The following is a 17003-nucleotide window of genomic DNA, read 5'->3' on the forward strand; positions in this document are numbered from 1 at the left end:
TAAATTATAAATTAATTTATTTACTCCTTTTATTTAATTTATTTAATAAAGAGAGAAGAGAAGTATTTACTGACTTTCTTCTCATGATAGTCTGTCTTTATAAAATGTGTTTATTTAAATTTAAACTACAATCTTCATGAACAAATATTATATGCTACTTTATGTTAAGTGCGTACCAGAATATAAAAAAAAAAAAAAAACCGATTGTGTTCCGTTTTTTAAACTTTTCTTCGATTCTGTTATATGGTAATGCACTTATCCAACACGTATCACACCATAATACAAGTTATTGTAATATTATCTTGTATTTGTTAGATTTGTTATACAGTGCGTTTCAAAAGTCACACATATTTTCTGCTACAGCTAAATGGAAATGTTTTTCGAAAAACGTTCGTACACGTCAAACAGTATATTTTAAAATACACTTTTTTTATAAAAACAAACCATTCTTGATATCATTGTTGTGCGAGTTGTGACGTCATTGGAAACATTTTTAAATGACACTTTGTATTTTTCTATATACCATCTGAAAGATTTTATTATTCTCCATGATTACACAAGCTACCAATTGTTTTATACAACGGACATTGCTATGGTAACAAAATAAATACTGGTAGTTGAATTTCCTGATGTTATGGAAGCAGTTTATTTGTAGACATTAACAGAAAATAACGATGTTATTAAGTGAAAGTGAGAGAATTGAGATTTTAATGGTGTTTGGCTATGGTGACAAAAAATGTACACAAGATGAAGTATGTGCACTTTTCAATTAAACACATCCAGATCGACCACTTATTTATCAATCTAGAGAGTAGAATACGAAACAAATTCAATGAAAATGGATATGTGAGAGATGTCCAAAGATCTAGTAGACCATCATCAACTACTGAAGAATTGGAGCTAGACATTTTGATAATAGTGAAAGATAATCCACATTCTTCACTTACTGAATAACAATCTACATTTGATGTATCGAGAACAACTATCTGGAGACTGCTGCATCGTACCATAAACTGGGGTAAAGAGGATCACATGTGGTAAAGTGGATCATATGTGTATTGTTAGATAAGTCAGCGCCACATGGATCACACATTCAAAGAAAACTATTTTTAGTGGCATTTGTAGAAGAAAGGTTTTCTTTGCATGTGTGATCCATGTGGTGCTGACTTATCTAAGCAATACACATATGATCTACTTTACCACATGTGATCCTCTTTACCCCAGTTTACGGTAATAAATATCATCCTTATAAAGTGCAGCCCTTGTAGGAGCTTATGGAAGATAACAGAGACAGAAGATGACAATTCTGTGAGGCAATGAACAACCTCTGCGATAGAGACTCCAATTTCATATCAAGCTTGCTTTTCTCTGATGAATCTACATTTTGTCTGAATGGAGAAGTGAATAGACAAAATTGCAGATACTGGTCAGAAACTAACTCATGCAGGATGATAGAAACTCACGTGCAAAAGGTAAATGTATGGCCAGGAATTCTAGGATACAGAGTTGTGGACCCCTACTTTTTTTTATGATACACTTAATGGGAACCAGCATTTAGAATTTTGCGTCAAGAGTTAGTACCAGCCTTGCCGTTCTTCACCCAAACCTCCAGGATCCAGACTTACCTAATGATTTCATCTGGTATCAGCAAGATGGGGCTCCTCCTCATTATGCTGCTCCTGTACAGTAATATCTGATTGAAGTGTTTCCTAATAGATGGATCGGAAGAAGAGGATTTCTAGAGTGGCCTGCAAGATCGCCGGATTTTTTCCCTCTTGATTGCTTTCTATGGGGTTATTCGAAATGTAAGGTATTTGCTACGAAGCCTGTTGATATTGATGAGTTGAAAAGAAGAATACGAGTAGAGTGTAGAGAAATACCACCAGCAGTCATTGAAGATGTTAAACAGGAATTTGTTCTGCGTATTTCACATTGCCATATCGTAAATGGGCAACATTTTGAACATTTAATTAATTGAACATTTGCTTCTGTAACATATTTATTTTAACTATTTACTTTGTTACCATAGCAACGTTTGTCGTATAAAACAATTGATAGCTTGTGTAACTATGGAGAATAATAAAATCTTTCAGGTGGTATACAGAAAAATACAGGATGTCATTCAAAAATATTTCCAATGACGTCACAACTCGCACAACAATGAAGAATGGTTTGTTTTTGTGAAAAAGTGTCTTTTAAAATATAAGTACTGTTTGACGTCTCTGAGTGTTTTTCGAAAAGCATTTCGTTTTTGCTGTAGCAGAAAATATGCGTGACATTTGAAACACACTGTATGATAATGCACTTGCACCACACGTAGCATATATCATAATATACTTACTATTCTCTTGTATTTGCTACAATTAATTACTGAGAAAAACAATAATACCCATGCAAAACTGAGTTCTTGTAAATTAAGTAAATCGAGAAGCCTATGGAAAGAGAAATTACGGTACTCTTGTTAAGTTTTTCTATATTTTGTAATGATTCGTTGATCTTATATCCTGTATCCTATATCTTTGAAAAATATTGGAGTGCAAGAGGTCAAATGACTTTATTGTCAAACGCCTGGCATTAGAAAACAACAACAACATATTTATTTATTTATTTATCTAATGGCTGGTAAATTGATTATAGAATCATTGATCTTCAAAGAAAACAACAAGTGAACAAACATTAAGAAACAAGATTCTATATTATTAAATTGCCCTTAAAAATGTCGGTACAGTACTAATGCCATTGCGTGGTGTGACTATTAGTAAATTATCATCAAGAGAGTGACAATTTGTTTAAATTGAACAATGTAATGCGTCACTTGGCTATATGCCATTTTTTAACTAAAGCGACCCTCCTGTTGGAAAAATTTGACATTAAAATCGTAATATAGTCTTTTAGACTACACGTCAAAAGATCAATAATATCAGTGATGATTCTTCATTAACGTGTAGGACTCTAAGCCTTCACTTTGAGCTTTGAGATGTCATTTATAATATTTACTATAATAAAACTTTAAACAAGTTATGATTTTTTAAAATATTTGTTTGATTGATTTATGTTTAACGTGGATTTTTCGTTAATAACGAAGCCATTAGCGTCCTTGTTTTCTATTACTTTTGGATGGTCTTTTCCAGTTCTTGAGTTTTCTACAATTGCAGATTTCCTTTGTTCATTTATTCTTTTTGCATTCACGGTAGTGGTATGCAATTAGGAGATATTTTTACTTTCTATTATACAATGAGTCCCAGTGAGCATTTCCAGTGTTTCTGCCGGACAACCTCAGCAGATCCCCGACCCCACTACCACTGTTGCTTACATTCGCGAGAAATCACAGCGCTTCTCTAGATTAAAACTTACTTATTCTGTTACTAGGGTTGCCAGGTTTTAAAAATCCTGATAAGGGACAATCTCGACATGTAGCTCAAGGAAAACATAGAAAGACTAGAAAAAATCTATACACAGTATTTCAGATCATATAGGCCCTATTAGCTGTTAAAGTACGATCTAAGGGAAACATAACATTTTCTTGCACTATTGAAATAATAAATTATATTTAATTAATGTAATTTGAAAGGCGTATTGATATCTCGGATTCATATTTGAAAAATTTAATTGAAAAAATTTTGTTCTACAAAATTACTAAGTAGAAGTAGGCACTGATATTTTGTGAACTTATATATACGGTCACCTTAAACTGGTTTCCGTTGCTCTATTGCATGTTTAAAAAAATCCTATTTTACAGTAGGCCTACATACAAATCTGTGATGAATATCATATTTTGTTTTCTGGCATTTGTTAACAATATTCAGTCTTTTGTAATTATAAAAATAAAAACATGTTGGCAGTGTATGACGCAATGTCCATAAATACAGGATTTTGAATACCCCATGTTGAGTCCATACAGAACAAGATTTTTTGTTCTGTACCAGTATAATAAGCGAATCTGAGAACACTAATATGCCACATGATTTATTTTTCCATATGTATCGTATGTTTTCAAAATTGGACATGCCTGTTTTATGTTGTTGTTGTTTTCTAATGGCAGGCGTTTGACAATAAAGTCATTTGACCTCTTGCACTCCAATATTTTTCAAAGATATTATCATGGCCAGCCACTGAAGCACAGATTTTGAGGTGTTCCGAATCCATTTCTTGGTTTGAGTTGCATAATGGGCATTAGGGGACTGATATATCCCAATTCTATGCAGGTGTTTGGCCAAACAATCATGGCCTGTTCCAATCTAAATGCAGCTACAGACGATTTTCGTGGTAAATCGGGAATTAACTGTGGATTATGATGTAGAGAATTCCATTTCTTCCCTTGAGATTGTGTTATCAAATTTTGTTTGTTGAAGTCTAAGTATGTAGATTTAATAAATCTTTTCACAGAGTAATACGTGGATTTAGTAACAGGTCTGTAAGTAGCAGTGCTGCCCTTCTTTGCTAAAGCATCCGCATTCTCGTTTCCCAGGATTCCACAATGGGATGGTATCCATTGGAATACAATTCTTTTATTGAGTGATATTAATTGAGAGAGCATGTTAGTTATTTCTGCTGTTTGAGATGAAGGTGTGTGTTTAGAGACTAATGATAGCCTAAAAAAAAAAAAAAAAAAAAAAAAAAAATACATCCCTGTTTTATGACTAACCACCAAAGATGCTGATTCGACTGACTATTCTCACGAGTTCGCCTTCCTTTATCTGCATGGCTATTGATTATCCTAATGCTTAACTTATTTCATTACTCTTGACTTGTATTTATGTTATCCTTCTGGTATTAGCCCTTTTTGTTTATGTGCCAAGAGAGAGGGAATGAGAAAAAGAGAGATAGAGATCACCATGTGAAAGCTGCATGGTTGGTGAATCTCTGTCTCCCGAAATTAGCTCTGCTAGTCTATTATCTGTCCTTGATAGCCAGTAATGACATGCAGTGATTCAGCAAAGAATAAGTGCAGTTTATTATATTGTGTTGTGTTTTATAACGGTTACATATTTACTGCAAGAGTGTATACGTATTTTAAAATTAAATTAATTGAATTTGATTTATTCCAATTTTAATATTTTCCAAATTTAACAAATATATAAATATACATTATTAAAATGTTACCATAAAAATTGTCTGAAATATAAAGAAGAACATGTTTATCCTACCAGAAGAAATTTGACATTACCTGAACCTAAATGTTACACAACCACTGGAATAAATCAGAGCCAGAGCTACAGATGTCATTCAAAAATACAAATTTATTTTGATAATAAATCCTAGCCTAGATTATGTTGAGTTTAATAAATTTAAGAAAAAAGTTAAGCAAATTATTTAGTTGCCATTTCCATTTTTCTTTTTTAATTTCAATATACTATTTATTCATTTCAACTTATATTATGTTCTTGACTTGATTCTCTATTTTTATATTCGTAATTATCCCTGTTTAGTAATAATTGTATTGGTTTTGTAATTTTATTGAATCTTTGTTATGTCCTGCAGTACAAAATAGTTATTCATAGGAACCGCCTCAGAACACGAGCTTGCTCAAACGTATGTGCTACTTGACTAATATTTATTTTGTATTTTATGTAGCAATAATGAAGTCACTTGCCATATCATATGATGTCGAAAGATCATTCTCGGCATTTCAGCTAATTCTGACAGATAAGAGAAGAAGTTTCACAGTAGAGAGCCTGGGGAAATCGTTGGTTGTTTACTGCCATAATAATTATGTGAAAGGAAAAGGAAGTTTAAAAAAAAGTGGGAAAGTTAGAAAGTTAAAAATGTACCAATTAAAATATATATGTAAAATCAATAATTAATACATTTACAGAAAAAGATAAGATTTAATAAAAATTATAGTTACTGGGACTTCAAATTATTTTCATTTACATTATATTATTATTAGCTCATATTTCAACAGTTTTTACTGCATAGTTGCATGCATATTTTCAGGTTTTTTTAGTGCATAAAGTTCCATGTTTTCATGTTAGTGTCTATGTTACTGTAGTTATCATTGGAGTTTGTGATGTGTTCAAACATGAAACTACTACACATTCAGTCAAAAAACCAGAAACTTGACACTCTAGAACAATATGAAATTTACAAACACACAAAAACACACCCACAACACATTTTGAACACTCAATTGAATTTCAAAACACACACCCTTTTCGACACAATCATGAACACACCCACCACAACAGGAAATCAGAAGATAGTGCTGGACTTCGCTAGGCTTTGAAGAATGACGGACACCATGTCGAAACTAGTCAGCCAGGTAATTTACCGTAATATTAACACAGTAAAGCAATTATTACTTATTCAGTGATTAGACAAGTGTTAAAAGAGTGTATCTAAGAATGAAAAAAAAAAGAAAAGAAAACTGTTTATCGGAAATGAGAATTGAATTTTATTGTCTAAGGAGAAAACACATGTTATGATAATGTACTATCTCTACAAACAGAAAAATGCATTTATTGATAAGTGAATTATTAATGTTGTTCTACTTTCACCTACCTTCTTCTTCCATGCATTATCTGCTGGTAAATTGTAGCATCATTGTTGTTTGTGCTAGAAAATTTTTCTAGCAGTATACGTTCTTCTCCATTTAGTTGATATTTCAGAATTTTTTGGATACCGGTAGCCTAAGGAACAGCATATGAAAAAAAATGTTAAAAATAATAAAGTTTGAACCAACTATAAATAAATCTGTAATAAATATAAAGCCATTAAAGAAATTACTTTTCTTTTTATTTTGCATAAATAATACGAGCAGCTAGACCTAATGTTCGGAACCCTGTTGCAATACTAATGTATAAGCCTACTGTATTGGTTTCACTTCCGTCGTTGGTTGCTATTTTTTACTTATTATTATTATTATTATTATTATTATTATTATTATTATTATTATTATTATCCAATCTTTCCCCATTCTCTGCCATCCTTTTAGTTTCCACATAAGATCTATGTATCTTAATGTCGTCTATCATCTGATATCTGATGTTTTCTTCTACCCTGAACTTGAAAAGACTCATAATGCATGTTTGCAGTTTTTCTTAGGAAACATAGATGTGGTAGCTTCCCATTGCTTTCCGCACACCACTCTCGCTTTCGCATCTTAAAAGCTCACAGGGGGCCCCAGTGTGGAGGTGAGGAGAGTGGATTTGACTAATTAAGCCCTCCAGACTTCACCGTAAGGGTTAAATATCAGTTCTATCAGGATTTTTGACCTGATCAGAGACTGGGAAATCCAATTATCCTTTGCCCCCTCTTAATATTATTATTATTATTATTATTAGTATTATTATTATTATTATTATTATTATTATTATTATTAACAAAATAAATCGGTAAATTAGTAAATAAGTGACAAACCATTTTGTTCATTTTTCCAGTAAGGATTAGTGTGTTCTTGGGTCATGTCAGTGTTACGAATAATCACAGCCTAAATATTCGCAATAGGCTGTAGATAAAGGATCAATGCCCAGCTATTTAAGACAGAGAAATAAACTCCTTTTATCATTCGAGAATCGAATGTCGGCTCCCAAGATTCATGGATGGATAAGTAAATAATCGAATTTCAAGAATGAACACACATTGTAAACAAAATATGTTTTTAAATGACACATTTTAAAAATTCATGAAAAAAAGCTAGTGACCTTTTCCTTAAAGTAGAAACTGAGCATAGTGAAAAACAACGATTCCCAGAACCTTGACCCACAATACTAAACTGTTGAATGACACCATGCGTCCTTGTTAATGACTATTAATATTATTACATGCTTATGGTTATTTGTAAAAAATTTAGATAGTGTTGTAGTTCACATCAAGTTGAACATATGTTTTTAACTTTTTTTGTTTTGTTTTGCAGTTTTAACAGAGGACAGAATCTCAGGTCAAGACTGAAATATCTCATTTGATTAAAGCATAACCAGCAATTGCAGATATCGTCTCTGATTGAAGTCGATGATAACAATAATTTTATGTCTGTTCCTTACAGTAATTGCTTGTAATTAGCATTGACACTTGATAATTTTTCTGCAGAAAAATGCATTTAATAAGTTCATATGCTTAGTGACAGAAGTCAGTTTATGATTGTTCGTCAAGCTGTTGACTCTTATTGTACTTTGGACCACTTGAATAAAAAGAATGCTCTGAAAGTTGTCTTCAACACTTTCACTCAAGGCTAAATCAATCACCAAGGCTCTAAATATCTAGGTCATAGTAATTTAATGTGGTGTGTGTGTGTGAGATCACATCTATGCCCTCCCCACCAGAGTCCAAAAATATGTGACGACTTACATTTTGGTGGAAAAACATTTGAAGTTAAGGAGTGTGTGATTTTTATTCATAAATGAGTTTTAAAACGGTATGTATATAATAGAATAACCTCACAAAGTTAGTAACTAAGATTAGGAACTTCCTGGTGAGAAAATAAAGAAAAATATATTGTGTATGACAATAATAGTAATCAATTTGAATTTAATAAAAATAATATAATTTATAATCAGGAGATTTTTATCCGAACTTCTCTTATAAGAGGCCTCATATACATGATGGATGATGTATATTACATAATTATCAATCATATAAAATGAAAGTTGAGGTAATTAAAATATTATAAATATTGATATACTTAATTCAGGTGTTTAATTTAATTTTTACAATATCTCAGTGCTTACCAGTATTCTGATATCGATCACTTGGTTTTCAATAATATAATTTACAGATAAATCTTTCTTCAGTTACTGTTTGTTTGCATAAGAAGAATTTTTTTCAGTTTATATTATAATTTATAATGATTAATTTGAAGATTTATAGTTGCAAAAACAGTGAAATGACTGAGTAATTAATTAGGTAATAGTTTGGAATGCTATTTATAAGATCATTTCATTATTGTAATTTTACAAGTGACATCAATATAATATTTGCAGTATTTTTAACCAGACATCGGTAAATTTGTTATTGTATGCAAATAATGGAAATATGAAAGCAGTCAAAATAAATACATATCATAGATAAAATAAATTAATTAATTAAATAAAACTACAAAAATCCCTCTCAAGCTAAATCAGGTGCAATTATTTTATTTAACAGTTATTTAGTTTAAGCAATTATTTACCAGCCTTTAGACATCTTCAAATGCTTCTAAATACGTAAAACAACCATATTTATTAAGACCAATATGAATAATCGAAAGGTATATGGTAGTCATAGTGGGCACTGAGATAGGTATTTATTTTCAACTTGTTTCTAAAATTAGTATTGTTATAAATGGCGTAACATTTTAATAAATATTTTACAAATTTATACCGAGGAAGTCTGTTGAATGTATACAAACTTACATTACAATATATACTGCATGGTTGTAATACATACATGGTATTTGATGTGACATCTCTCTTGCAAGAACAAGAACCAAGAATAACACGGTTTTTTATATTTATATACAATACCTATATCATTATATTAATATTTTGTACTGGTACTGTATTTTATGGCAACCCTAAATTAAGGGCAGCTACCTCTTGGGTTTCTACTACTAACAAGCCAGTTTAATTATTCTTTCAAGACTCCTCTTGTTTCTGTGAAATACAGCAAGGAGAATTATATTTATACTTTTCCACTGAAATTCTGTGTTTCAAATTTTAATTTACAAATTCTCTAGACCCCACACCATGCATCCTCGGAAAATGATCAGTTTGCCGTCCCTTACAACATACTAAGCATTATCGATGTTGTTTTGGATCACTTTTTATAGTATATATTCAATAAAGAAATAAAGGAAAAATAACCAATACAATACATATTCATTCATTCATAGTTTCCTGTCCAAGGGCAGGTCTTTTACTGCAAACTCAGCATTTTTTCTATCTTTCTGTCTTTCTCTTAGTCTCCACATATGATCCATATACCTTAATGTCGTCTATCATCTGATATCTTCTTCTGCCCTGAACTTTTCTTCCATTCACCATTCCTTCCAGTGCATCCTTCAGTAGGCAGTTTCTTCTCAATTCCTTTTTCTCTTTCTGATCAGCTTCAGCATCATTTTTTCTTCACCCACTCTTTCCACTCTTTTACCCCGAACTTTTCTCCAGTTCACCATTCCTTCCAGTGCATCCTTCAGTAGGCAGTTTCTTCTCAATTCCTTTTTTGATCAGCTTCAGCATCATTTTTTCTTCACTCACTCTTTCCAACATAGCTTCATTCCTTATTCTGTCTGTCTACTTCACATGCTCCATTCTTCTCCATACTGCTACTGGTACCTATGTTTCAATGCTTCTAGTCGCTTCTCTTCACTTCGTCGTAATGTCCATGTTAAATGGCATTAAATTTATTTCACTGTCAATCATATTTACAATTCTTATAAATAAAAACTAATTCATTAAAAATCTACAGTAGACATCACAATAACACCCAACCGAGAGCAGAAATGTTTCATGCAACTAAAAGGATCCTATGAATTCCCTGTCACTTTTTTATTACATAAATTATCATATAAATAATAATGCCTTAAAAGTACTAACCCGAAAATCTTGCATTTCAATGTTTTGTACCATCGTACAATGTAGGCCTATGCAAATCACAAAAGTATTTATGCAGTAGAGGCTTTAAGAATGTAGGTACTCCAATTTTTAACGTGTAGTGTAAGAACATGCTGTTCAGTAACTTTTACAATGTATCGGTACTGGTACATATTATGCTATAAATATATCACGGAATAATTCTGTGTATAGACTGTGCACGTAGGAAAAGTTCTCAGTATTAACCATTCATCATTTATGAACTAGAAACAGAGATCACATTCTATTGAAGGTCCCCTCTCAGTGCTAAATCATTTATAACTGTCATAATGAAACATGGGCAACGAACTGATACAATTTAAATAACGATCTATTCCAAGAAAACAATTCCATCAAGTTATTCTTTTATTTAGAGTCTCTAAATAAGAGTGTTATTTACAGGTTACATACCATGATGAAGAGTTATTCCGATGAAGAAGAAAGAAGTAACAGTTGTCCCAGCTGTCGACTAGCAATATCTAAAGACTCAGGGAGATTAAAGTAAGTTTATGTAAACAAATAGTTTTAATTAAATAGTTTATCAGGATTTTTATGAAGATTTTAATTAAATTTTAAAAATTATTCATAATAGCAATTGGTAATAACGAGATAGTATTTGACGAAAGGAACACAAGGATTTGTCATGGGATTACCTGACATTTTGCCTTACAGTTTGGGAAAACCTAGGCGAAAAACCAGTCTTGAACTCAGTCCAAAGGGATTCGAACTTACGTCAGAGTGCTTCCTCGAAGAATGAGTCCATCTCATTAATTTCTTAATTTTGCCAGTAGTTCGTTCACTGTTGCTGTCCAAAGATTATAAATTCGAATGGAATCAGTGACCTGCTTATTAGCATCAGTTCCATTAGCGTCCAGTAAAAAATACCATGTGATGTCCGTCTTGCAAGAACAAGAACCAAGAATAACACAGTTAAAGAACATGGTACCTTATCCAAAATGATCGCCAATTTTCGTACACACCTGTATTGCATATGAATCATGAATTGCAGAAAACTAACAAGACACATTTTTTTTTTTCAAGTTCAATTTTTCATATGGTTGTAATATTCATACATAGACCTTTCATGTGGTGCAGAAACCCTACATGTATAGTGTGTACAGTGCTCGGTGTACATTTTACTGCAGCACTAAGTTACAGTGAATTGCTGAATTACAGGTCCAGGACATGTGGAATTTTTAATTATTTTTTTTCCTTTTTTAAGGAATTTGAGAAATTAAATATACCAAACATATAATTTTCCATTTTTGCATGTTTGTGTACTTTTTTAGTTTTGTGACTTAAATATGCATTTGAAGTAATTTAGAAGATACAGAAATTTCATTTTCCATATTCTTCAACTATAAATTGTTTTAAAGGAATAAAATAATTGTTACCACCCATGAATTGCAGAAACCCCACATGTCTAGGCAATTCAGATTTTTTTCCAGTAAAATACTGAAGAAAAACATTCAAGTTCCTGTATGTCAAATACTACATCTTATTATTAAGTTATGCTTTAATAAAAAAAATAGTAATTTATAATTTCTAAATAATCAGTTTTGGTGTCTCCTGAAAAATTTACTCAAATGGACGTGTGAGTTTTCTGTAATTCACGATTCATATAGCTTTCTTTTCTTTTTTCGTAATTTTTTAACCCTACATGTTCGAACTTTTCATCTTAGTTGTATCTGTCATTGGTTGAGTAACACAAGTCTTATGAATATTTTAAATATTGTTCGGACCCTTAAAGAAGTCTCTAAAGTGGCATAGATTCTTATCAGATGATGAAGTGAAGGTCACAGAGCTGAAATAGTTCAAGGAACAGCCATGGTCTTTTTTCGCTGACACCTTCTCACACAATGGGACACCTGTGTGAATGCCATTGGAGATTTAGTATAAGGAAACCTATTGTAGGCATATATCCAGCTGACATGATCCGATGGTTCCCCACACCAGTGGCGTATACTGGTTAAAGGGTTTGGGCTACCGCTGACCCTATTATTACACAAAATATATCTAACAATTACTTTAATTTTAATTACTATGGTAAAACTAATAATACAAAATTATTACATTATGTTATATTATAAACTTTTTCTTTTGTAATTTCCTTGGGCTACCGCCGGTAGCCCGCAAAATACGCCCCTGCCCCACACACTGGGACACTAGTGTGAATGACTAGGGAAAGTTCTTGTAAGGAAACCTACTGCATGTATATATCCTTAAACATTGATCTTTCCTTAACTCTCATACTTTTTATGTAGGTACTGTACCTTATTAAATACCGTACATTTATAAATCGGCTCAAGCAGGTTTTATTTGATCACATTCATACGAAAGTAAAGCACAAGATAGAAATAAAACTTCATTAAATATTTTTGTTTGGCGTATTGTGCTGTAGTAACAGCACAGTGGATAGCTTGAGAATTTAAACAAGCCATAGCCTGTTCCCTCTCCCTACAGTCCAACCACATGAGAAACAAAGAGCATGTGACCTTGAGTGACTACATTCTCCAGCTATCTATTGTACAGAGTGTACCACTGTTATAAGTTTTTGCAGCGTATACCATACACATCTGTATTGTATATAATAGCCTTCTTTTCTTATCTCCTTATAAACACTTTATCACATAGGGTGCTATTCATAGACATTTCACTAGCCCACGCTACGAGCGTGCTAAACAGGATTCATATCATATCATATTGCTAACACTGGTTTATGAATACAAAAAATGTTAGTTCACTGATCATCTACTGAAAGCCCGCACTAAGAATGTCTATGAATACGGCCCATAATGAATTACCAAGAATGTTCTGTAATTTACTTCGACTTACATGTTCGGAGTTTTCATCTTAGTTGTATCTGCCATCGATTGAATAACATCCTAATCTATGCGAATCTTCAGCCTTATCTCGCCAAATATTATCTACTAGCGTTGTTAAATAACCAACTAAAAAAATGGTGACATTTACATTCACTTTCTCCAGGAAATGCTCCCTTACCTCAAAAAATCTTTTGGCAGTGAGATGCATTTGGTGCCAGAGTGACAGTTGTTCAGTGTATTGGCGCATTAATGTTTTGTCCATCCGATTAATCACAAGAAACTAGCTATGCTGTGGCTGAAATATTAACTCAAACAATGAAACCTATACAGCTGTTGAATCTGCAATTTTATCTGCATGCTGAAAAATTGTAAAAATAATGTTTGGCGAAGATATTAAAAAACATGTAATGAAAATTCCCAGACAACACTAATTAGTAGGCGAATTAAAAATATGTCTAAAAATATTGAGTCTCAAGTTGCCGAAGCACTTCATCAGGCTTAATATTTTCCTGTGCACTTAGACGAGTCAACTGACATCACAAGTAAAGCACAGTTGATAATATTTGTCAGATTCATTTATGACGAAAGCGACATAGACTCATAGAACAGTTTTTATTTTGTAAAGAGCTCTCCCAAACGACAAAAGGAGAAGATGTCTTCGATTTAGTAAATTATTATTTTGTTGCTGCAGGTTTATCATGTTAGAGTAATTGTAAAGTACCTTCTATTTCAGGTTGTGTAAAAGAATTTTTGGCCTTAGCAAAGCAAATTAATCCTGAAATAATATTTGCACATTGTTTTCTCCATAGAGAAGCACTTGTTTCAAAGTCATTAGTTCCTGAGTTTACAGAAGTATTGTAGCTAGTGATAAAAATGTTTGCTTGCATAAAGGGAAAGCCACTAAAAGCCAGATTATTTTCAGATCTTTGATCTGCAATGGATTCTAAATAGCTACACTCAGCTGCTTTTCACACAGAAGTTAGGTGGTTATCATGGGTCGCATACTGTCAAGGGTTTATGAACTGAAAGAAGAACTTTGTCTGAAGAATCTGTCGCTTTTCTCAGTGATGATAGACGATAGATTTATCTGATTTATTTGTATTTTATGGTCCTCGTTCCCTCCTAAAACTCTAAAAAATCCTCCTAGGGAGGATTTCACCTCTGGTTGGAAACCACTGGTTTAGATTATATGAGTGTGCTGCGGAATTTTAAATTGCACCTTTAATATGGCTCATGTTGAAAAAGACTGAAAAACGCTAATATACCAGTACAGGTGTTTCAAGACATACAACCATAACAATCAAAGTTAAGGTAGCAGCTATAACTTATATGTCAAGATTTATTATGTTGACAAGTAACATAATTAATTTACTGAATCATATATTATTGGGTATGTATATAAACTTTCTTCATAGTAATAAGTAATTCAACTCAGCAATCTAATCAACATTACGAATATGGTATGTACCAGTATGTCTGTTTCTACAATTTATATTAACTATAATGCTTTTCACGCGAAGTAGTTCGTACGTGTCATTTTCTTCCTGGTTACAATATTTTGTCTGAGTAATGATAATAATAATAATAATAATAATAATAATAATAATAATAATAATAATAATAATCTGTGGTGCTACAGCCAACGAAGGACCAAGTCTGACCAGCTCGCTGCTGGCCTCACAGCCACATGCTGAAGCAGAGGTGGACGATCATCCAACCAGCATGGAGGTATCGTGTAGTTAGCATGATGAGCCCCCCCAGCCGTTATAGCTGTTTTGCATAACCGGATTTCACTACCTATCGTAGCACCCCAAGTGCATCACGATGCTGGGTGAGCACCAGTCCCATACACTGGCCCGAAATTTTATGAGAAAATTTCTTCCTCCATGAGGACTCGAATCAGCGCGCATTCCGCAACGCGAGTCCTAGAAAGGATGCCTTAGACCACGACACTACGGCATGGGACATTTTGTCTGAGTGCATGTAATATTTAAATTATGGTATCACCACTAACAGCGACTGAATAGGCTACCTATGTTTCGAATGTCGTTTTACATTAATTCTTTTATATTGTCTAGTAATAATTGTTCCCTGTAATTATCTGTTTTACCGCATAAGATAAATTTATTCAATTTTAGTGCCATATTTGTTCAATGTCTTAGAACCGGAATCTAATTTCTTGTAACTTCCAATACAAATCATAAAAATATCTGCTTGCAATCTCTTTTTATATTTTTAGTCATCAGTGTCAAACTTCTTACCAGTACCTATAATGCTTTTGTCACTTATGTTCAACATCTGCCTAGTATTATGAGAAACATTCAGTGAAAGTAAAAATTTGTCCGATCAATTTTTCTATTTGATGTGTATGTACACTTTAACGTTTTTATTGTAAAAATTGCTCTACCATAAGTTTTTTTCTCACTTATATGTTATTTTTATTCATTAAATGACATGCATTTATGGATTTACTTTCCTTCTAGATGGCATCTGTGCAGTGGAAGGGAGGAGGCTGAGTGGCAGCAGAAGCGAAGAATAAGAATGATGTTGTTAACATTACTTCTCCTGATACTTCCTGTGGGATTTGTTCTGGGATTAGTATCACATATGCATGTGAATAAGTCCAGTGCTGACTTACAGAAGCCAGACTTTCCAACCATGCGTGGTAATAATTCCTAGAATTTACCATTGAATTGTGTACTTTAGTTTATATTAATGTTTCCTTGTTGTAATAGTAGAACATTATTACGCAATTCATACAGATGTATCAGTAAGTAGATTTTAAACCATATGCTGTTCATAACTTTAACATTATAGTAAATTGCATGCCATTGAACAGTAAAGTTATAGATTTGTTTCCAACTCAGTGGTTCTCTTTCTTTTTTTCTACAAAAAAATATACTGGTTATTTCTGAATGTATGGAAAATATAGTACCGTAAAGGAAGTAATATTGCAGTTGAAGAAAATTGGAACCAAACATTTTGTGCAAGAAAGCTCAATAAATCAACAATTTCACATCGTCTAAACATATTTTATTTCAAGATGGCAATTAATCTTCTTAATGTATCCAGCTGTTTGCTGACAACATAAAGTCCACTATAGTCCACTGTAGTCTATTCTCAAGATGGCAATACTTACGCTAGTTTTCTTTCATTCTTTTTCTTTGTTTCGTTGCTTATTCTTTTCTTTCTTATTTCTTCTTTTCTGTAACTGTTTCTTTCTTTGTCCAGTGGTTTGTTTAGTAATTACCAGTATATTTTCCGTTACTAAGGAGAATTTCTTTCTTTATTTCTTTATCTTCTTTCATTCTTCATTCTATGCTTTTATTGTATTTATACAGAATGCTAAATTAGTTCATTTACAACGGCTCAGGGATGATTGCGGAAGTAAAGAGGAACAGTTTCCCTATATGACAACAGTCCGGCAGAGACACCATTTTCCTGTTAAGGAATCTTATAAGTTGGGTCGCACCTGCACACTTTTCCTTAGATGCCAGGGACTTTCTGACCGCAACATTCCAAGATTGTATTAGCAGAGATGCGCCTGTAACTTGGTCACCTCGGTCGCCCGATTTCACCTGTATGGATTATTTTTTGTGGGAAGAGTTAAAATGTCTAATCTTTGACACTC

General features: G+C 32.6%; 1 protein-coding gene across 2 annotated transcripts in view; it reads left to right on the forward strand.

The window, feature by feature from the left end:
* Positions 1 to 17003, forward strand: part of LOC138715207 (neprilysin-4-like) — a 70897-nt gene that overhangs the window by 2071 nt on the left and 51823 nt on the right. The window contains exons 1-3 of one of the 2 annotated variants that reach the window (XM_069847858.1): positions 7395 to 8353; positions 10950 to 11048; positions 15856 to 16037. In XM_069847858.1, coding sequence (XP_069703959.1) covers positions 10960 to 11048; positions 15856 to 16037 — 271 coding nt within the window. In that variant the 5' untranslated portion in view covers positions 7395 to 8353; positions 10950 to 10959. Of the gene's footprint in view, positions 1 to 7394; positions 8354 to 10949; positions 11049 to 15855; positions 16038 to 17003 lie in introns of those variants that run through there. The other variant, XM_069847857.1, reaches the window with a different exon arrangement.

The sequence above is a fragment of the Periplaneta americana genome, chromosome 15, assembly GCF_040183065.1.
Source record: "Periplaneta americana isolate PAMFEO1 chromosome 15, P.americana_PAMFEO1_priV1, whole genome shotgun sequence".
NCBI lineage: Eukaryota > Metazoa > Arthropoda > Insecta > Blattodea > Blattidae > Periplaneta > Periplaneta americana.